This window comes from Lampetra fluviatilis, chromosome 58 (genome assembly GCF_964198595.1).
Source record: "Lampetra fluviatilis chromosome 58, kcLamFluv1.1, whole genome shotgun sequence".
In the NCBI taxonomy this organism is placed as follows: Eukaryota; Metazoa; Chordata; class Hyperoartia; order Petromyzontiformes; family Petromyzontidae; genus Lampetra; species Lampetra fluviatilis.
Window position 1 is genome coordinate 2,025,034 of NC_136332.1, and position 22,451 is coordinate 2,047,484.

General features: G+C 47.8%; 2 protein-coding genes across 3 annotated transcripts; one reads left to right on the forward strand and one right to left on the reverse strand.

Moving 5' to 3' along the window:
- Positions 1-3,056: 3,056 nt before the first annotated feature.
- Positions 3,057-15,998, reverse strand: DPH7 (diphthamide biosynthesis 7). Its single transcript, XM_078880727.1, has 10 exons — positions 15,942-15,998; positions 13,709-13,912; positions 11,395-11,516; positions 11,053-11,140; positions 10,553-10,647; positions 9,877-10,025; positions 9,366-9,435; positions 8,968-9,033; positions 6,198-6,373; positions 3,057-5,345 (listed from the first exon to the last, which is right to left on the reverse strand). Exons 2-10 carry the CDS (start codon positions 13,901-13,903, stop codon positions 4,894-4,896), a joined length of 1,413 nt encoding a protein of 470 aa, XP_078736853.1. The 5' UTR covers positions 13,904-13,912; positions 15,942-15,998; the 3' UTR covers positions 3,057-4,893.
- On the forward strand, positions 15,572-21,906 carry MPG (N-methylpurine DNA glycosylase). 2 transcript variants are annotated; one of them, XM_078880730.1, is made up of 5 exons: positions 15,572-15,603; positions 16,817-17,024; positions 19,638-19,845; positions 20,941-21,273; positions 21,790-21,906. In XM_078880730.1, exons 2-5 carry the CDS (start codon positions 16,824-16,826, stop codon positions 21,795-21,797), a joined length of 750 nt encoding a protein of 249 aa, XP_078736856.1. In that variant the 5' UTR covers positions 15,572-15,603; positions 16,817-16,823; the 3' UTR covers positions 21,798-21,906. The 2 variants fall into 2 exon arrangements, with proteins under 2 accessions (XP_078736856.1, XP_078736855.1); XM_078880729.1 differs by lacking the exon at positions 21,790-21,906 and having other exon boundaries at positions 20,941-21,396.
- Positions 21,907-22,451: the final 545 nt, after the last annotated feature.

The following is a 22,451-nucleotide window of genomic DNA, read 5'->3' on the forward strand; positions in this document are numbered from 1 at the left end:
AAATTAAATATGTCTTACTTTTAATGTGACTTCTGGTCACAGGACCCGTGACCCGAGAAATTGTATCTTCAAAACTAATTTCTGTTTACTTTAAAATGACACAGTATTATTAAACAATATCACAAGTATTTTAAAATCAGTTCCAAACTGATTTTATTTATATTTTTTTCTTATTTTTTTCAACTCAAAATGGTCTGGGAGCCATATGCCGTCACCGGAAGAGCCATATATGGCTCGCGAGCCATAGGTTCCCGACCGCTGTGTTAGATGATACAAGTCTGTATTTAGATACGGTTTCAAGCTTTTTAACAATTTCGTTTGGTGTTGAGGGGAATCATTTTCAAAATACAAGTTTTAAAATTGCGGGAGGCAATGGTTTTAGTTGCTGACAAAAGTATAACTTCAATTAAAACTATTGTCTTGAAGTGTGCTTTTGAGGTTGACTGTTAACTTCGTTTTTAATTTCCTAAGTTAGGACTGGGTTAAGGATTGTGCTAAATTTGAACGATTAAAAACTTTAATTGCAAAAAAAACAATTGCGTTGAGGGTGATATTATCTTGCTGCTACACGACCACAATGTTGTGCGTGTAACTTGAGCCAAACTTTGCAATCATATTTACCATCAAACTCTTGCTACAATTTCCTTGTAAAGTCGCATCGGCTCTTTTATCCCCAAGTTTGTAATAACGTATAAACTCTTTATGCATTACAACTTTCATTTTAATCTACGAAACTATTTTGCCTTTCAAATCACATCTGGTAGGTAGCTAGCAGCATTTAAACCTGCCCCGACTGTTGATGAGACCCAGAAGTTCGAAACAGTGGGCAGATGTTTTGCTTAAACAAAACACATTGTCCTGCGGAGGGAGCTGGTAGGAACGTTGGGTTGCTCGGTCAATGGCCAGGGTCAACGGCGGCGTGGTGTATTCCGCAAATATGCCCGATTTAGGGCGGGCACAAGTCGGCGTGAGTAGGTTAAACGTTGAGTTTTATAAGGGCACCACGGGGTGACCAGCCCCTCCCCACCCAGCCCCACCCCTCCCACCCCCCACCCAGCCCTACCCTCCCCACTCTTCCCACCCAGCCCCTCTCCACCCAGCCCCTCCCCACCCTCCCCACTCTTCCCACCCAGCCCCTCCCTGCACGACGGACGGACACAATAATCCCATGTGGGCTGGTGTAACCAGGAGGTTCCTACCAGTATAATGCTGGGTTACATTGGCATGCAAAGCCAATATCGTTCCTCGGGACTTACGCTACACTGGCTTTCGGATTATTCGAATACGTATACTGGAGAAATCCGATAAGCTATAAAGTTAGTTTTTTCACAGATGTAAAGTAGTCCACGGGGCAACACTTTACAGCACCTATGTATACGGCTAATACGATATCTAAAATATATATTGATAACCTAACTTAACTTCGAATGGGTTTACAAATGTAACTTAATGGCCACACAGATTGGAAGCAGTAAAAGTGATTCCACCACTGCTGGTACCGACAGGCGAAGGGTCATCTGGCTTGTTGCAGAGGTTTGGAGTTCAGTGGCCCGAGGGGCCGTCCATAAATGACGTCACGCGATTTTGGACAATTTTTGACCCCCCCCCATCGTCACAAAAAGCCAGACCTCCCCCCCTCAAATATGACGTCACAAAGCTCTGCCCCTCCCCCCCCCCAAAATGCTTCAAATCGCTTTAAACTATTGTCATTGTAGTGCGTATTTAATGTGGCGCTGCACTTTGATGTTGTAGGAGTGTTGTTATAACAATCAGTGTTATAACAATTCTATATTTAAAGTTGTGCATTTTGATGTGACGTCACATTTCTCGAACCCCCCCCCCCCTCGTCACACATCGTCACAAATGTCTGACCCCCCCCCCCCCCCAGGTGGGTGATGTTATTTATGGACGGCCCCCTACTCTTGCGGGTGACACGGGGATATTTCGCGTACGTTGGTGAAGTCGATGTCGCGGAGTTATTTTTAAGTTAATAAACCAGCGCGGCCGCCGGGGTTGAACCGCGAACTTCTACAACAAACAGCTTCCTCAGGGCTGTATCACCACCCCAAATATGAACGTTAAGCCTCTCGTCTGCAACCTATCCATGCATCTTTTAAGCACGTGTCAAGGCTGGAACTAGGCCTCGGCAAGGTAAGTTAAAAGGTAAAAACAACGTGCCTATTTTTACCCTACCTTTTACCTTACCACAATACAATCACTCTACCCTACCTTTTACCCTTTAGCAGGTAAGGTAAAAGGTAAAAAGCAACGAGCCTACCTTTTACCCTTACCCCATACAAATTACCCAATTACAGGGTAATTACTAGGGAACTACACATGAACAAGGTTTATAACGGTAAATGCTAGGTAGAGCGCTTTATTCATATAGAATACTCTCAATGATTCCAATTTTACATGCTTGTTGTTGTTGTCATTGTTGTCGTCGTCGTCGTATCCTCAAATCTTGTAACTAAATTTTTACCCACTTCCTAATGTGGTATCGACTGCAAACTTGGTATACTTATGTCATACTGATGACAACACTATATTCTATCATAAAATCATTTTTTAGATGTTATGTTTCGGCTTGGGTCTAATTGTCCACGGTCAACTGACGTTGGCTGTAAATCACCACGGCCTCTTACGTTATGGCGAGCTTCAGGGCCACTTCCTGGAGTCGTAGAGTTCTGTCATTACTCGTACATTTCATAAAAGCATGTTTTTAAGAAAGTTTGTTTTAATATTACTTATTAAATGGAGGCCACAGACTGCGCCACGGAGCTTTTAGCTGTAAACAAAGGTACCGTATTTACCGGGTAATACTTCACGCTACCTTTACCCTACCGGGTAATTCTTCCGAGCTACCTTTACCCTACCCGTTACCTTACCCCTTGGCATGTCGACATCTTTACCTTTACCCTTTTACCCGGTAAAAAGGGTCAATTACCTTACCTTGCCGAGGCCTAGCTGGAACGTACGTCACTACTGTAAGATAAAACAAACACATACTGTATATACAAATTATGAAATGCACAAAGTACGCCAGTAAACTTTTTTTTATTCAACGAGTTTTTGACAAAAAATATAGCTTTGAACATTTCATTGCTCAACGTTTTGCGATTCATAGTGCAAATAGGCAGCTGCAATGGAAATTCGATCGCTGTGTTAAAAGCCCTACCCGTCACATTTCATAGTATGGTATGGATAGTGCACGTACAAATGCGCGCGTCGTTCCTACAGCGATACAGGGCGATCCATGTTATTACAGGTAGCCCACTAATATTACGTCGGAGAAAGCATCACCAAAACATTTTACTTTCAAAGCCTCTGCACATTCTCCCACCAATCTCAATTACATTGGTTACTGTATTCACCGGATTATAAGAGGCACATTTTGTCCACCACCTCACCCACACCCCCCGTATTTTAAACAAAAAGTTGGGTATGCGTCTTATAGTCTGGATAATAGATCTGGAAGACGTGTTTTAATCAAACTTCTTCAAAATTGTTTTACAGCAGGTGGTTCTCCGCAGGGACATACGACCACCCAGATGAACCATCTCTTCCCACTTTAAAGCAGCGCATTCATCACCTTCCGGAAGACGGTGCTCTTATTGTTATCATGCTCGTTTACGCAGAAAAGCCTCGCCGAGTCTCATGACTCTTTTGAGGAGGGTCCTGCCAAGGGTTTCACATTTGGGAGTGATTATTTACGTGCGTAATCCCGAATAAGTAACATGCGTAAAATTTCTTACATTTGGCAACAATTTGGACCACGATGCCGGCACACAATGGCCTACTCCGGCAAATTGACGTCACGGGGATCTTTGACATCAACGGTGACACAGGTGACGCAGGCGGCGCGGAGTAATTGAGTTTTTACATCCGCGGTAATAACCAGGGTGGCCGCTGGATTAGAACCGACAAAATCTGCAACAATCGGCCAACGCATTTCCGCTGGGCCAGCAAGTCACCACCCCAGTGTTACAAGAGGTCTATGTTCAAAGGCCGCTCACATTGCGAGGGTTAAGTGGTCATTAAAGATTCTACGTCATTATTACATGTCTTGGACCCACTACACATGTAACAGTTGGGCATTATGAAACTACTCAAGTCGCATCCAAGACATTTACTAAATGGTAAGGCACATTCATAATAAAGGGTTTCTGTACAGGATGAGATGAGAAGCTTTTTGTTCTTTACTCGGTGGGAAGTCACTCATTCTCCTCCGCTACAGCCAGACTGGAACACCCTTCCCCCAGCCACCCATGCTGTCATCTCCCTGCCCCTGTTCAAGACCTATCCTCTTCTCCCTATGACATAAACTCACAGAGACCGACATACCCACATAGGGACCCATAAACTCAGAGACCTAGGACTGCCTCGTTCTCTCCCATAGACTATATATACACATATAAACAGAGACCTACGACCGACTCCCTCTGGATGGGACATGAGGTCTGCATCAGTAAAGCTACCAAACTGCTGGGAGGCTGAACCAGGACAGTTATGTCCCCCACCTCACCCTTTTCCAATGGCACACTTGAGACAAGCCAGCACGAGACCGTCACAGTACGGGTGGTTTTCCACCGGCTGTTTGCCGAGCCGAGCCGGAAACTAATCCGTACTACGCTGGCCTCACAAGACGTCTCAATCTAGCTCAGGACCAAGCAGGGCCAGGCCAGGAACATGGCGAATGAAGCGCTGATTGTGAGGATACTGCATTGCCGCGCAATATACACGTCTCAAATCATTCATTGGGTGCAACATCAACGGCACGGCTCAGCTTGCTTTTGCAGTAGAAAAACAGCCTGGCTCCTTCTGAGCTGTGCTGAGCTGGCTCGGTTGTGCAGTAGAAAAGGGGTACATAGGGCAAGGGGAAACGTGGGGTCACTAGACCTCACAGCTCCACACGTGCAGAGCGTGGTCATAGAATGAGCAAGTGGCCACAAGATGGAATTTATTACCACCACCAGCATCATCGCCATCACTGACACCACAACCACCATCATTGTCGTCATCATCATCATCGAGGATGTCAATGAAGCCAGTTGAGGACTCGAAGCGAATGGTAAGGTTGCCCTTGGATTTGGATCTAAGAGGGGCAGCACTTGAAGATGTATTGACCAAAGATTGAGCGGCCGTTGAAGATGTATCCCCCAATGAGGGCGTGGCATTGGAGGAGGTGGAGCTAGAGGTTATGTTCACCAATGAGGAGGCACCGGCAGTGAAGGGGGTGGGGGCTGGTTGGATCAACGACCAATCAGCTCCATAGGCAAGTGATCCGTGATGCTCGTAGGAGCACAGGACCCGTAACAACGGCGACGAAGAGCCGCCACCCCTGCCTAAAGACACACAGACAAAGATCACCCATATAGCATTAACAGGCTGTTTGGGGCAAGTGGTGTTCGCGAGTAGCACCTATGAAGTCTGGCATGGCACACCTATGGGTAATGTGGCTAGAACTATGCCCAACCACCTTTATCTCCCCAGTGGAAGTGTTTACACAATGCGCCAGGTACTCATTTTAGGCTGTGTCGACCTAGGGCAGGCCCAGGACTGTTTCAGACATTGGCCATGGCAGGGAATTAAACAGATGTCGCCGGGTTTGTAGGGCAGAGTGGTAATAACCACTGCGCCACCCCTTCATGTAACCTCAGAGATTGCTGGAGCAAGTGCTGTTAGCGAGCACCCAATGTCGGCACGGCACATGAGAGGTGGGGCAGCTAACAGACAAATTGCATGTTGTAACGCAGTGCACAATGCATAGCTATGCATGAATCCTCCTGACGTGTTTCGGATACTTTATGTTAACCCTTTCCTGTTCTGAGACAGGGTGGGGGTCCCGTTCACCGCTGAATCTCGGAACGCACAAGCGGTTCAGTGTTAATTTTGTTTAGAAAGGCGTAGCGCCGTTCTTTTAAAAATACATTGTTACTCACCACAAAGAACCGTAACAACACGACCACCGCACTCTACGATAGCTGGCGCCATACTGTGCCACACGCCCTCCCACGTGGCTTTGTGGGAGCCTCGGTACCGACAAAGTTAATTTATTTTAGCTTTTCTTCTGACTTCGTTTCAATGGGTATAGACGTACGTCATCGGAACGGGATTGGAAGAAAAACTGACAGCGTACACGTACGTCATCGGAACGGAAAAGGGTTAACTAGGTCTGCTCAGATGCAAATCCTCACCGTGCTGCGGGGGTGTACAGTGCAGCACGCGGAACCCCCCGTGCATACAGGCGGAGAGTAGCAGGCCCGGGGTGCTGGGGTGCCACTTGAGACGCCACACCCCGCCCCCTGTCGCCAAGGAAACTAGAGGCCTAGTCACGTGACGCGGATCCCACAGCCGCACCTGCTCGTCGTAGCTGGGGGAGAGGGGGGAGCAGTGCGGCAACAAGGACCCGAAGTTGAACACGGCCGATGATGAAACTCTGCTGCTCTGCGTCCTTGCTTTATTGCAATCATCATCAGCTGTGGTCAATCCACTGCTGGATGAAGGCACCCCTCCCCCAAGCCGCCGCCATCTCTCACAATCTATGATGTAACAATCCACCCGGCCGTGGATGGACTGCAATTGATAGTCCATAATACAGGTTTTTTGGGTTAGTGTAGAATTGAAGCTTTCGCGACTGCAGAAATTACTATACTCGTTGGTTTTTTCAGTAAAGTTACGTATGTAGAAATAAAATAAAACTAAATAAAATTAAATTAAAATAAATCACGACGTTTCGAACGCAACACAAGCGATCATCATCAGGGGGAAATGGGGTAAAACACATAGCGAGGGAACACACAGGGGGACATCACGCACATAGCACATAGAAAACGGTAAACTGCACGGAGGCAAATACAACAACAAGATGGGAAACGAGAACTCAACAAACCTTAGAAATATAATGCAGTGATGCCACGTACATTATTTTTCACCGTCACTTTCTGTAAAGAAATGTCATATTTGAAGCGACTTTGCGTAATAAATTATTTAATTCAACTCGACCTTCCTCTGCGTTAGTGTAAAAATCCACCCACTCATGAATATTAATGAGGGGGGAGTGGGCCTCATGTGGAGTGACGTCACGCGGGGGGGGGGGGGCCTCATGTGAAGTAACGACACGCACGGGACACACACACATTATTGGCTCATTATATTAGTAAATGATGCTCGTTTACCCGGGATATCTTACCTATAAACGTCATTCTTTGTCTGTCTGTGTGTTTGCACATTTGCGAAGGATTTGGCTCTCAAATAGTGGGTTTTACATAAACAAATTAGCCAGGTACCATGCCGTAAGCCCCGCGGTGGGCAAGTGCTATTCCTTTTTCACGTCCCTCAACTTTAAATTAGTTAAATTAGCGATTTAGTGTGATGCCTATTTATTTATTTTTAACACACGCTCGACCATACCAACTGACACGCCTTCGGTGGGGGGGACGGCCTCTACCAAGTGACACGCGTTCAGTGGGGGTGAGGGGGAAATTTTCTTTCGCGTTAAAAATGCTACACAAAAACACAAAACGCTCAGGTAAATTCTTCACAGTGTGATGTCCTCCCCCCCACCCCGATGCGTGCAGTTACTACCATACAGTCGGTAGATGCTACCACTATAGGCCGTACATATTACTGCAGAGTGGGCGGGGGGATCGTGGCTGGGGGGAGGGGGGTATCAGCCCCAGCCTGCCAAGGTGCCACCTCGGTCGGCTGGTCCATCTAGGCGAGGCCGGGGGCTCTGCACGGCACTAGGCCTCACCACGGCAATATTAAGTAATTTTTTCATGCTTCTTTCGCTAAACTCACGTTGAAAGAAACCTCTTCATTAAATAATCACCTTGCAAATATTACATTAAATATTTTTGTTTGTGCTGACAACTAATATTTCTAAATTTACTTGCTGAATATTAATCTAATTATTACTGTGTCTAAGTCCTTGTGTGCGTGTGAGTCTATGTGCGTGTCTGCGTCGATGTGTGTGTGTGGGTCTGTGTGTGTGTGTGAGTCAATGTGTGTGTGTAAGTCCATATGTGTGTGTAAGTCGATGTGTGCGAGTCGCTGTGTGTGTGTGTGTGCGCAAGTCAATGTGTGTGTGGGTCGATGTATGTGTGTGTGTAAGCCCATGTGTTTGTGTGTGTGAGTCCATATGTGCATAAGTCGATGTGTGTGTGTGGGGCTCCATGTGTGTGTGTAAGTCAATGTGTGTGTGTGTGAGTCCAAGTGTGTGTGTCAGTCTATGTGTGTGTGTGTGTGAGTCGCTGTGTGTGTCTATGTCAATGTCTGCGTGTCAGTCGATATGTGTGTGTGTGGCGCTATGTGCGTGTGTGAGTCGATGTGTGTTTGTGTGTCTATGTGTGTCAGTCGATGTGTGCGAGTCGATGTGTGTGTGTGTAAGTCTATGTGTATGTATCTAAAGTCAATGTCTGTGTGTGCGAGTCCATGTGTGTGTGTGTAAGTCATTGTTTTGTGTGTGGGGGTCAATGTCTGTAAGTGTGTGTCAGTCGATGTGTGTGTGTCTTTTTCGCCTGCGCAACGCCGGGTACTTCCCGCTAGTGCTCACTAAGTTTTGTACTTTTTCAGCAGGGTCCTTACCAAGTTTTTGCAGCAGGGGGCGATGTTGATATGCAAAATACCATTTGAGTAATTTGAGTATTTTTTTTTCAGCATTGGGATGTTTTGGCTAACACCAGTTATAACATTGTATTAACGTTTTCTATCAGTGGAAACTGGAGAACTCAGAGAACACCCATGCAAAACAGGAGAACATATCAATTCCACACACTCTCATTCACCCTCTCACACTGCAAATCAGGGGGAGAACACAAACTCCATGCCCCGAGGTGGGAATCAAACAAAGGCCCTTCTTGCTACGAGGCAAAATTGCTGTTACCTCTCCACCACCCTGTCACCCCAATGAGATACAACTATGTGTCTGTACGTGCGAATGTTGCAGTGTAAATGGGTACACACCTTCCCGTCGCCAATACATTATCCCAGTGTGGGTTGCTCTGAATGCAGCAAACCCCAGCATCATGTCTGTGAAACACACAGAAATAGAGACAAAGATCCCCATATCGTGTTAACAGACTGTTGGGGGCAAGTTCTGTTAGCGAGTAGCGCCTATATAGGTTGGTACAGCACATGAGGGGGTGCATCGCAAGCACTACGCATGGATGACTTTGTCTCCCTCATGCCGATGTTTACACATCTCACCAAGTACTCATTTGAGGCCGAGTCAGCCCAGGACCGGTTCAGATATTGGCGACTGATGTTGGGTTCAGATGATCACGACTCATTAACAGCCCTGAGCCAGTGGTATAAATTCCATGTTACTATGACAAGGATTAGTCTGTTCAAAGATAGCTTACCTCTGGCAAAATATGGGTGTCTTACAGTCTGTCCGTGTGTCCCAACCACAGAATCTGCTGTCATCTCCACCTGCACAGTTACAATGAGAACACACACAGCTATTAGCAATGACATGCCTGCTGGCAGTTTGGTCCAGAGTGTACAGAGATGAAACTGATCCTGGGACCCGATCTTTAAATGTGGAGATCCGGTCTCCTGGAGCAGAATCTCAAGACCCTGAGACCCGGTCTCCTGGAGCCGAGTCTCAAGATCCCGAGACCCCGTCTCCTGGAGCCGAGTCTCAAGACCCTGAGACCCGGTCTCCTGGAGCTGAGTTTCAAGACCCTGAGACCCGGTCTCCTCGAGCCGAGTCTGAAGACCCTGAGACCCGGTCTCCTGGAGCCGAGTCTCAAGACCCTGAGACCCGGTCTCCTGGAGCCGAGTCTCAAGACACCTAGACCTGGACTCCTGGAGCCGAGTCTCAGGGTCAAGTTACCTTTGACCTGATTTGTGCGATTGCTGCTCTCTCACCAGAGTAAACGATGTTTGGGTTCCAGGTGTTGAAGGCAGAGACCCAGGCCTCAAACTCGTGGCCCTTCCACTGGGAGAGGAGTTTCAGTGATGTGGAGTCGTCCAGGTGGAGCAGGGAGAGAGAGCCAAGCGAGTCGCTTACACAGAGACTGAAACACATGCACCACCATCACCCACATCACCATCATGGCCCATCCACACCAGCATTACCCCCATGGCCACCACCACCATTACCCTACCACCAAAGACAAATTTCCCCCATATAGCCTTAACAGACTGTTGGGGCAAGTGCTGTCCGTGAGTAGCACCTATGAAGATCGGCAAGGCACATGAGGGAGTGGGTGGCCAGCACCGTGCGCAACTGCCTTTGTCTCCCTCGTGGCGATGTTAACACACTGCACAAGGTACTCATTTGAGATCGAGTCGACGTAGCAGAGGCCCATGATCGGTTCAGATAGCCGTCACTGGTATTAACCGTGATTGGGAATCGAACCCGGGTCGCCGGGTTTGCAGCGCAGCACGCTAAATCGCTGCACTACTGCTCCCCCACCCCCGTCACCACCACCATCAACCCCACCATCACCACGACCAACACCCCCACCATCACCACGACCACCACATGCACCATTACCACCCCCATCACACCCACCATTACCACGACCACCACCCCCATCACCTGTGTGACTCAGTGCTGTTGTAGTCGAGGGACAGGGCGAGCCGATTGTCTCCAATGCTTAGCGCTGTGCCCGGCTGCAGGTGAACGCCCTGAGGCTACTGACCCGATGGACACACACACACACACACGACACATTACTGGGTAACACCGAGATTGTGTGTTAATGTGCGGCTGTCTACCAAAGATATTTGAAATTCCTAATCGGCCCTCAGTAAAAAAATGCTGTTCTTAAATAGCGTGCACCTATGAAGGCCGGCATAGCACACAAGGGGGAGTGTGGCCAGCTCGACGTCGCCTTTGTCTCCCCCGGTGCCAATGTTTACACACCGCACCAGGTACTCATTTAAAGCTGCGTCGACGTAGGGGAGGCCCGAGACCAGTTCAGATATTTGTCAGCGATGCTGGCCGCGAGCGGGAATCAAACTCCCTTCGCCGGGTTCGTAGTGCAGTGCTATAACCACTTCACACAAACACAGAATAATGTGCCCAGAGACACACACCTCTGCAGTCTGGAGATGATGAAGTCGTATTTCCCCACGTGCATCTGCTGTGCAGAGAGTGGGGGCTCCGGCTATGGGTTTATGGCACCTGCAGTCAAGAACATTGCATTAACAAAGTACCAATCTCAATGGAAGTCAGTTTGCATTCAAACTGATGGGTTCCACACCCCATTAAAACCAATGAGTCTCATTACCGATTCAATCCAATATGACTTATTACCCATTTTATCTCACTCCAAACCTATTTAATTCAATGGCAATACTTCCCCATTAAACCCAATGATACTCATTCCCAATGCAATCCGAAGGGACTCGAACCACACTCAATCCAATGGGACTCACCACTTCATATCCAGGATAGCGGCTGTGTCCTGCCGATGTAGCTCCACTATGCCTCCTTTCTTCTCGTCCACCTGATACAGCAACACTCTCCCCACCCTCTGTACGGGTGCTTCTGATGTACCCTGTGGTTGTCACAGCAATGCACAGCTTAGGACTTGGCAACAGCACCGGGCAGTAGTGGTGGCTACGCGTGCCTGTAATCCAGCACTGTGGAGGTGAGGGTTGCTGGATCACGCAAACATTGTGAGACTCCCTTACTGTGGGCTTGTCAGGGGAGGTGGTAAAGCAAAATCAGAATCAGAATCTTTATTTAGACTGGAGATATCCAATGAGCTTTGAAGATCTTTCTCACAGATGTCCAGTAGTGGCGGGTCAGCAAGTTACAACTCTCAACTAAACAATTTTTTATTTTACCAGGGAAGGCCCACTGAGCTGTACAGCTATTTTTCACAAGCGACCTGGCCAACAAGTGATAGCCCAACCAAGTGGCTTATGACGTGGAAATTTATATCAACCAAAATATTCTAAAAGCATTTTTCTAAATGTGGATGGAAAAATCGCAGGACCTGGAGAAAAATCCACGCGACCACTGGGAGAGACACTGAGAACATGGGTTCAATCCCCAGGTCTGCGTCTCTCTCGGGCGGTTCAGAATGGCCGTGTTGGTAATGCTGAAACAGCAATGGTGACACCATTCGTTCAAGGTTCAGGCCCCTGGGTTTGAGTCCCCCTCTCTCTCTATCTCTCTCTCTCAGGGGGGTTCATAAACGGCTGTGCCAGACACCCTGAGCTAGTAACACAAAATCCTGGGTTTGAGCCCCGATGAGCCTGGGTGTCTCCCCACTGTCTCAGTAGATTCAGAATCAGAATATTTATTTATACTGCAGGAGGAATCCGATGAGTTATAAAGCTCTTTTTTACAGATCTCCAGTTGTGAGCACGGGGTAAGAACGTTACAATAACAAACAGTTACAAAAACACGACGGGAGTGCAAAGTACAAGAAAGGTAAACAAATCACCCAAACACAACACGAAACCATCCCCATCCTACCAGACAAAACCCACTGAGGCATTAAATGTTTTTAAGATGCAACCTGGCCACAAATAACAGCTCAACAAAGTGGCCCATCATTTTGTCATTTATAGCATACAAATAATCTAAGTAATCTCAATGCATGGTTCTAAATGTGGAGGGAAAAACCGGAGGACCCAGAGAAAAAAAATCCACGCGACCACGGGGAGAGACACACGCAAACTCCAAATATACAATAATAGGTTTTTTTACCCTTTTTGCTGGCAACAAAACTGACACCTTTTACACGGAAACATGTTTATATTAACCACAATACTTGCAGTCAAAATTAAAACAAAAAACACAATCTGATAATGTATGCACTGTCCTTGAAATTGATTGGTGCACACGCGAGACAGCTTTTGTTAGAGCCCAGTCTCATATAGTGTTCGACCAGATGACGCCAAAAGGCGCACAACTCAAAGACAATGCATCATCAGAAAAAAGGGTAAAAAACCTATTATTATATTTTTCTACTGGCAAAGGAGGTCTCATGATCCAAATATACAGCAGGTGCCAGGGTCGGGATCGAACCCACGACCTCCTGTATACCAGGTGAGGTAGTTAACATCTCCTAGCCACCGTGATGATGACAGAGACACACGTAAACTCCAAATATATAGCAGGCGTCGGGGTCGGGATCGAACCCACGACCTCCTGCATACCAGCCAAGGAAGTTAACATCTCGCTACCGTGGCACCCCTATAATTACAACACTACAAAAAAAAACAATACGGCTGCCAATTAAGAGAAGGTAAACAAGTCACTAAAATAAATGAATATAAAGTATATGAGTACAACTTGCTCAAGTACATACATTCCTGAGAATAGGTTTTCCCCTTTTTTCTGGCAACAAAACAGGTGTTGAGATGTTAAAACACCAAACTGAAACCTTTTACAAGGAATCATGTCTGCATTAACCACAATGCTTGTGGTCAGAATGCAAAAAAAAATACTCTGATAATATCTGTGGCATTGTCTTTGAAACTGATTGGTCCACACCAGAGACAGCTTTCTTTTGAGCCTAGTCCCAAACAGTGTTAGACCAGAGGACGCCAAAAGGCGTACAGCACAAAGACAAGGTCCCATGATGTAGCTGCTTACCCCGAGCTCTCATTACTCTGATACTGCTTGTCTTTTAAAATGCATAGCTCCAGTGGCTTCCTAATATATGGAGAAAGAGCGTTCAGATGGCCACAGAAGCGCATCTGAAAGCGTGCGAGGGGGCGACCGTCTGCTTGCCTCTTCTGTGGGTTTGGAGATCTGGTAGGTGCCACAAGCAAGCAGGGTTTCATGCCCAGGCAACGGGCACCACTCCACAGAGTCGGCGCTCAGCTCCGTGTCGACAACGTGCAGCGAATGGCACCGGTGGTGCCGTTTCGACCCCAGTGTCTCCTCCCCGTAACTCCCCACTCCGACAGCGCACTCCTCACTCATGGCTCAGACCTGGAGAACAATACGAATGCGGCACAGTTACGGTGTGTGTTTATAATGGGTCCATCGTAATAAACGTACTCTGCATTATAACATGAACTCTTTCCCTTGAAAGTACACACTATTACTGCAGTAATACATGGTGACCCATTCATATCTATCCCACCACAATAACTGGGAGAAATCATAGAAAAAACTTTTATTTGAAATACTCTACACATCTCCCATCAATCCCAATGACACTTATTAGATGTGTTGTGTTCTCTGGACTATAAGATGCACCCCCTCCCCCCACCCCTCCCCTGTATCTGAAAGCGAAGTTCAGAGAGCATCTTATAATGGGCATTGTCTCTTCCAGAAGACATTTTTTAATCTAACGGTTTGAATTGATCTGATATAAGCCGGTTTTCCATATGGACACATGACGCAGAGGGACAGCAGACACCATCAGATGCTCAGAATGATCTTCCAGAAGAAAACATTGCACAATTAGTGCGTTTCGAGTAATGTTGTTCTATTTTTTAACCAAGTCACCTACATAAATTAACATTCTCCGATCGAGTAACTCGTAAAATAATGCCATGAGCAAATCAGTTGAATCCCCTGGCTCTCCATGTACTCCAGATTATAGCAGTCGTCTTATAGTCTGGAAAAAAATAATTTTGTATTCTGTTGCACTGCCCTCTGCTCAAAAATACAGCCCTGTCACTCCACTGCTAGCCAAACTCAACTTAACTATATTCTTGGTTCTTTCGGTAAAGTCACGTAGAAGGGAAATAATAAAATAATAAAATTTAAACATAACTAAATTCTCAACGTTTCGGCCACAACGCAAGCAGCCGTCTTCAGGTGAAGAACAGGGCTGTCCAAAAGACAGCATCCTAATGTCTTTCGGACAGCCCGGTTCTTCACCTGAGGACGGCTGCTTGCGTTGTGGCCGAAACGTCGTGAGAATTTTATTATTTTATTATGGTATATTTTATTATTTCCCTTCTACGTGACTTAACCGAAATAACCAAGAATATGAATCCCTGCATTCACGAAAGCTTTAAATCGAAATTCCACTTAACAATTTTTTTTATCAGGTGAGCTGGTCATCACAAATAGCTCAACGAAGTGGGCTTATCATGTGGAAATGTATAGCAGCCAAATGTCCGAAACGCACGTTTCTAAATGTGGAGGGGAAAAAACTTGAGGACCTGGAGAAGAATCCACGCGACCACCTGGAGATGGAGAGACATTGCAAACTCAAAATAAACAGCAGGCGTCAGGGTCGGAATCGAAACCATTTCCTCCTGGACACCAGGCAAGAGAGAGATCTCGCCTTCACTGTGTTAGTCACTACGAGTTAAAGATGAGAGGTCGTTTGGTTTCGTGCGGAGTGCATTCTGCAATGTAACCAGATGAGAGCCATAAAGATCCATTATTACTATCGACGGATTTTATTTAAACAATCGATATTTATTCCTCCATTCTTAGATTGATTTCTCTATTCTCAATACTCGGAAAAGTATAAACAAAGATCAATAGTGTTACAATGATAACTGTGCACGCGATAATTGAAGTTAATTGGTAAAACATTTACTTTTCCTGTAATCTTGAATCGTAATATTAACATTATAAAATGTAAAACTACGGAATCGAAGCAATCGATTCAGGACTGGGAATCGATTCAATACATTCGCCACTCCTGCGCGAGTCTCGTAAGTAATTCAACCAAACGCATTTGACGACTCTAGCACCATTAACATTAATTGCCCTTGTGAAAACTTCACACCCAGACAAGTCTTAGACGTTTAAGATAATTGCATTTTTTTGTTGCTGTTCGTAAATTCTGGTAGGCCTCGAGTGTGCCTCGGTGTGGCCTAGGCAAGGGCCTAGACCGCGCAAATTGAACGACTTGTGCAAAGTTTTCGTTCGCCGTCGCGAATGAAACGAAGGAGCGCGCATCTGCGCCCACGGAATACAAAATTGCGCCGCGCTTTTTTATATTCATGTACAAATACAATTCATGATGCTAAACTTTGCATTTCTACCGAACCTGCAAGTTGGGGGGGGATGACGGCCACCCGGAAGTGGTTGTCGCGCTTACCCAGCAACCGGCTCGGAACCGGATGCCCTGGATTTAAAGGGAACCGATTCCTGCCCCATTGGCTTGTATGGGAAGTCGGTCCCATTGGCTTGTATGGGCAGTCGGTCCCATTGGGTTGTATGGGAAGTCAGTCCCATTGGGTTGTATGGGCAGTCGGTCCCATTGGCTTGTATGGGCAGTCGGTCCCATTGGGTTGTATGGGCAGTCGGTCCCATTGGGTTGTATGGGAAGTCGGTCCCATTGGGTTGTATGGGAAGTCGGTCCCATTGGGTTGTATGGGCAGTCGGTCCCATTGGGTTGTATGGGCAGTCGGTCCCATTGGGTTGTATGAGCAGTCGGTCCCATTGGCTTGTATGGGCAGTCGGTCCCATTGGGTTGTATGGGCAGTCGGTCCCATTGGGTTGTATGGGCAGTCGGTCCCATTGGCTTGTATGGGAAGTCGGTCCCATTGGGTTGTATGGGCAGTCGGTCCCATTGGGTTGTATGGGAAGTCAGTCCCATTGGGTTGTATGGGCAGTCGGTCCCATTGGCTTGTATGGGCAGTCGGTCCCATTGGGTTGTATGGGAAGTCGGTCCCATTGGGTTGTATGGGCAGTCGGTCCCATTGGGTTGTATGGGCAGTCGGTCCCATTGGGTTGTATGGGAAGTCGGTCCCATTGGGTTGTATGGGCAGTCAGTCCCATTGGGTTGTATGGGAAGTCGGTCCCATTGGGTTGTATGGGAAGTCGGTCCCATTGGGTTGTATGGGTAGTCAGTCCCATTGGGTTGTATGGGTAGTCCCACTGTTTTGCAGCAGATACAAATATTTTATCTCCCTCCCCAAGGTTCACAATGGCCGACCAAGGAACGCCTGTGCCGTCGACCAATCGGAAGAGGCGACGTGGCAAGGAGCCGGAGCCTGCGCCTGCCATGGCCAGTCCCAACAGCAGCAGATATTTCTCACGGAGCCTACCCGCGTGCGGGGTGGAGCGACTGGGATTTAGTTTTTTCAACCAGCCTTGCGAGCAGCTCGCAAGGGCGATGCTGGGGCAGGTAAAGAGGCATAAGGGGCCGTCCATAAATGACGTCACACGATTTTGGACGATTTTTGACCCAACCTACGTCGCACGGCGTCACAAAAAGTCAGACCCCCCTCAAATGACGTCACAAAGCTCTGCCCCCCCCCCCCCCCCAAAATATAAAACATGCTTCAAATCACGTTAAACTATTGTCATTGTAGTGCGTCATTAATGTGCCGCTGCACTCTGATGTTGTAGGAGAAAACATTTACTAAAAAGTATAATTAATTAGAACGTGTTGTCTATATTTATTTAAAATTGCGCATTTTGATGTGACGTCACATTTCTCAAACTCCCCCCCCCCTCGTCACACATCGTCACACATGTCTGACCCCCCCCCCCCCTAGGTGCATGACGTCATTTATGAACGGCTCCTAAGACGGGTTGAGCTACGTGGGGAACTGACCTGTAATTATATTGGTAGGGTCCCTTCCCAATAACCCGCTGTGTGCCTGTGGGTGAAGGAACAGCCAAAGCAATGTCTCTCACGCCACTGCCGACACGAGGGGGTGCTAGACAGCCAGACTCATTCAGGCACTCTCACAGTGGGTGTGCCACGGTGGCTAGGAGATGTTGACTACCTCGCCTGGTATACAGGAGGTCGTGGGTTCGATCCCGACCCTGACGCCCATTGCATATTTGGAGTTTGCGTGTCTCTCTCATCATCATCACGGTTGCTAGGAGATGTTAACTACGTCGCCGAGTATCCAGGAGGTCGTGGGTTTGATCCCGACCTTGACGATGTCTGTATATTTCGAATTTGCGTGTCTCGTATCTCCCAGTGGTCGCGTGGATTTTTCTTCGGGTCCTCTGGGTTTTCCCTCCATATTTGGAAACATTGTCATGCTTTTAGAGTGGTGGCTATAAATGTCCACATGATGATAAGCCACTTCGTTGAGCTATCATTTGTGATAGCCAGGTCACTTCTGAAAAAGAGCTACATAGCTCAGTGGACCTTACCTGGTAAAATAAAAATAGTTGAGTTTCTAGTACATTCTTTAATCTATAATTATATTTGCTTTTTCGCAGAGCGGTTTACACGCGATAAGCGACTTAAATCTCATCTTGGCACGTTTGAAAGGTCACCCCCTAGTGGCAGTTGTCGCTGTGCAGCACAAGGCGACTTCAGCACCTGGCCTGCAAACTGCCATTAGTCTGCCAGTAGGGGGTAAAGTTGCTGCTATGTGTTATTCCAATTGAGTCATTTGCGGGTAATTTTCGACCATTGGAATGTTTTGTCAATACGAGCTACATTGGATGTGTTTTCAACTCTGGGAGGAAACCCGTGCAGAACAAGGGGAGAACGTACAAACTATACCACCTCATGAAGACAAAGATACCCCGTGTAGCCTTAACAGACTAGTGCTGTTAGCAAGCAGCGCCTATGAAGACCGGTACGGCACACGAGGGGGTGGATGGCCAGCCGCCTTTCCCTCATGGAGTGGAGATGTTTACACACCACACCAGATTCTGATTTTGAGACTGAGTCGACCTAGGGGAGGCCCAGAACCAGTTCAGATAATCGTCACCAGTGTTGACCATGAACGGTAATCGAACTCGGGTCACCGGGTTCATAGCACAGCCGCTATTCACACAAAGACATACAGACATATGCAATAGCTCACACACAAAGATACAAACGCCACAAAGGAATCTAACCCAGGCTCTTCTCGCTGTGAGGCACGAGTGTGACCACTGTGCCGTATCGTAACAAAACAACTTAGCGGCCCATACTCCACCTTCTTACCGTATGCGTGAAGAACATATAAACATCCCATCAGTCACACAGCCTTCTGGCAATGTATAATTTCGCCAGCATTAATTCAAGACGAGCAAAACTTCGGCAATCGATTCAGTAAACCAACCCAGATCCTTCTTGCTGTGTGACACAAGTGTTCGCACTGCGCCGCCCTGCTGCCGATGTGTAAGCGCTACGTATGTTGAACTTATTTTGCACCGCACGTTGCCAACCGCGTTCATTGGAGGTGCGGAGGAAGGACAACAAACTAGACACAAACAGCAGTTCTAAAGCAGTGAGTTTTTAATCTAAGTGACTGATAGATGCATAGCTCGAGTGGCTTCCTAATATCGGAAGGAAGAGCGTTTCAGACGGCCGTAGGAGCGCATCTTAAAGCGCGCGATGCGGTGACCGTTTTTGATGGATGGCTGAGCCAAAAGCCGCCGCCGCTGCAAGGATGACTGGAATTCGCATCACGATTCATGTCCGTTGATGAGATAAACTATTCAATATTTTTTTTCTTTTACCAAGTAAGGCTCACTGAGCTATGTAGCTTGTTTTCGGAAGCAACTTGGCCACAAATGATAGCTCAACGAAGTGGATTATCACGTGGAAACTTATAGCAGCCAAATACTCTAAACGCGTGTTTTTAAGATGGAGGGAAAAACTGAAGGATCCGGGGAAAAATCTACACGACCACATGCAAACCCACGACCTCCTGTATACCAGGCGAGGTAGTTAACATCTCGATGAGCAAACGTATCACGGTTCATCTGTGGCTGAGCACTTTGTGTGCGCGCGTATCGACTGCGACCCTGTCCCCCCCCCCCCACCCCTGCACTTCGCCAGACCCTGGTTCGCCGCGTGCCCGGAGTGGAGGGGGCCCTGCGGGCGCGCGTGGTAGAGAGCGAGGCGTACCCGGGAGGTCTGGACGAAGCGTCGCACTCGCGCCACGGCCGCCGCACGCCCAGGAACGTGGCGATGTTCATGCCCCCCGGCACGCTCTACGTGTACCGCATCTACGGGCTGCACTGCTGCCTCAACGTCTCGAGCCGCGGTGAGTTGTGAACATTCTCCCCTCCCCATGCCCCTGCTGGACATCTGGCTGGCGACAACAATTTCCCAAGCTCTGAGGTCGTATATTTGTATACAGTTGGGTCTCAGGGTCCTGAGACTCGACACTGGGTGAAGAGCCGGCCCAGGACACGCTGGTGGGACGATATCGATCGACTGGCCTGGGAACGCCTGGGAATTCCCCAGGAAGAGCTCGAGTCTGTGTATAGTAATGTAGTGTATAGTCGTGTATAATAGTATATGCTGTAGTGTCTAGTAGTATAGTTTATAGTGTAGTAGTGTATAGTAGTATATGGTGTAAAAGTGTATAGTAATGTAGTCTATAGTGTAGTAATGTATAGTAATGTAGTGCTGGAGTCTGTCGCCAGGGAATGGGAGGTCTGGACAGCCACTACTCAACACGCTGCTGCCACGACCCTCACCAGGACAAGCGGACTGAGAAACGAACGAACAGTTGATCATCGATTATCTAGCGTGATCTAACCCCAAAACCTTTATTTACTACTATAATGAGCCAAGAATGTCTGTGTGTCCCGCGTGTCACATCATTCCACGTCGGTCAGCCCCCCTCATTAATAATCATGAGCCGGTGACATCACTCCACATGGAGCACCCCCCCCCCACCTCATTAATAATAATTAGCAGGTGACGTCACTCCACATGGGGGGACAGGGCGCCTGCTCCCCCCTAATCAGCGTCAACTTACAACCCTCACTACAAAGGCAGAATCCTCACGTTACGCGATCTTTGTAACGCTATTGACACATGGAAGTAAAAAGGACGTCATGATGAACAAGGGATTATAACCTTTAAATGAAATAAGTCTGTGTCACCGCGGCATTACAAATTGCACATGAATGGATGGAATGAATATCACGTCGCAGTTTGCTTTTCGCTTTCAAGTTTCAAATTTACTGCAATACACCCGTCCTTGGACGGGCAAAAGGTTAATTATGAATAATATTGGTCGCGAAAGCCTACTACTAACATGTTAAATATAAAGAGACAATTAGACATAGATCTGCCATTCACCCCGCCCCCACACCTCATCTCTTTCTCCCTCTCCCCTTGTGCACAGGAGAGGGCTCAGCCGTTCTTCTCCGTGCTCTGCAGCCACTGGAGGGAGTAGCAACCATGCGTTTGCTCCGCCAGAAGCCGCAGCAGGCCAACACCAAATGTGGCCGTGGCCAGTTGCCAGATCGAAAGCTCTGCAATGGCCCCGGCAAGCTGTGCCAAGCCCTGTCCATCAGCTGCGCCCTCGACCGCACGGACGCCGCCTCGGAGGACTCGGAACTGTGGTTCGAGAGGGGTGAGGGTGACGTGGGTGAGGAATCGACGGTGGCGGCGAGGAGAGTGGGGATCACCTCGGCCGGAGACTGGGCCGAGAGACCGTGGCGGTTTTACATCCGTGGTAATGAATGTGTGAGCGTGGTTGATAAGACAGCTGACCAGGTGGCACTGAGGGTGACCCAAAAACAGGATACCGGAGATCAGGGTTAGGGGAGAGGTTTGTTTTGAGACTCAGCTCCAGGAGATCGGGTCTCAGGGTCTTGAGACTCGGCTCCAGGAGACCGGGTCTCAGGGTCTTGAGACTCGGCTCCATGAGACCGGGTCTCAGGGTCTTGAGACTCGGCTCCAGGAGACCGGGTCTCAGAATCTTGAGACTCGGCTCCAGGAGACCGGGTCTCAGAATCTTGAGACTCGGCTCCGGGGTTTAATGCAATCATACTCCAGCAAATACTTTAATGGACTTAAATGCTATTTTATTGCATCTCAATAAAGAATTTCTTTTGCATCAATAATGAACGTGGTCTAACAACATCACGGGGTGTATTTAATATAGCTACTTGTATGCATTAGATGTACAGGGTGATCCATTTGTAGAATCCACAGATTTATATTGACTCTCCGACTTTCCTATCAACAGCTGATTGACCATCGTGACGTCGAAGAAAGGAATGGACTGGGCCAAGATGTCAGGGATGAGAGGGGAGGAGGGAAGAGAGAGAGGGAAGCAACGAACAGTAGGTAGCACAGAGCAGAGTCTGTTTTCACAGGGGAAGGCGGTGGGGAAGAGGGGGAGGGATTCAGAGTGGGTGTGGCTACACAGAAGTCACGTGATGTGCGGGAGTCTTGGGCTAATTTAGAGATAGTGGCTTTATCCATATTCATTTCCGTGGGGTGGCTATAAACGGATCAACCTGTGCATTGCATAGACACTCTCTTTATATGTATCGCGTATACGTTCCGCATGTGTCGATGGAAGAATATGGCACCAGGTGCACACGGGGGCCATCAACCTTGGTTCCTGCTGCTAAAATATCCCTGCAAAGTCACAAGGCGGTACTCATGTTATCTACCCAGTCTGTGGAGTCCTCATCTGAGTGTATGGTGTGGTGTGTGTGAATGTGTGTACATGTGTGTGTCCGTCTTTGTGGGGGGAGCGGTGGTGCAGCGGTTAGCGCCGCTGCACTGTGAAACCCAGCGACCTGAATTCGATTCCCACTCACGGCCAACATTGGTAACAAATATCCGAACCGGTCCTGTGTCTTTGCTAGGTAGACTCGGGCTAAAGTGAGTACCTGGTGC

What these genes read in the sequence shown, in the direction of transcription:
- DPH7 (XM_078880727.1), bottom strand. Translation starts at nt 13,903, where the DNA reads ATGAGTGAGGAGTGCGCTGTCGGAGTGGGGAGTTACGGGGAGGAGACA. An exon ending in TCTCCAAACCCACAGAAGAG is followed by an intron (nt 11,517 to 13,708) that starts GCAAGCAGACGG and finishes TGACAACCACAG; the next exon opens with GGTACATCAGAAGCACCCGT. An exon ending in GCTATCCTGGATATGAAGTG is followed by an intron (nt 11,141 to 11,394) that starts GTGAGTCCCATT and finishes TCTTGACTGCAG; the next exon opens with GTGCCATAAACCCATAGCCG.
- MPG (XM_078880729.1), top strand. Translation starts at nt 16,824, where the DNA reads ATGGCCGACCAAGGAACGCCTGTGCCGTCGACCAATCGGAAGAGGCGA. An exon ending in CAAGGGCGATGCTGGGGCAG is followed by an intron (nt 17,025 to 19,637) that starts GTAAAGAGGCAT and finishes GCACTTCGCCAG; the next exon opens with ACCCTGGTTCGCCGCGTGCC. An exon ending in CCTCAACGTCTCGAGCCGCG is followed by an intron (nt 19,846 to 20,940) that starts GTGAGTTGTGAA and finishes CCTTGTGCACAG; the next exon opens with GAGAGGGCTCAGCCGTTCTT.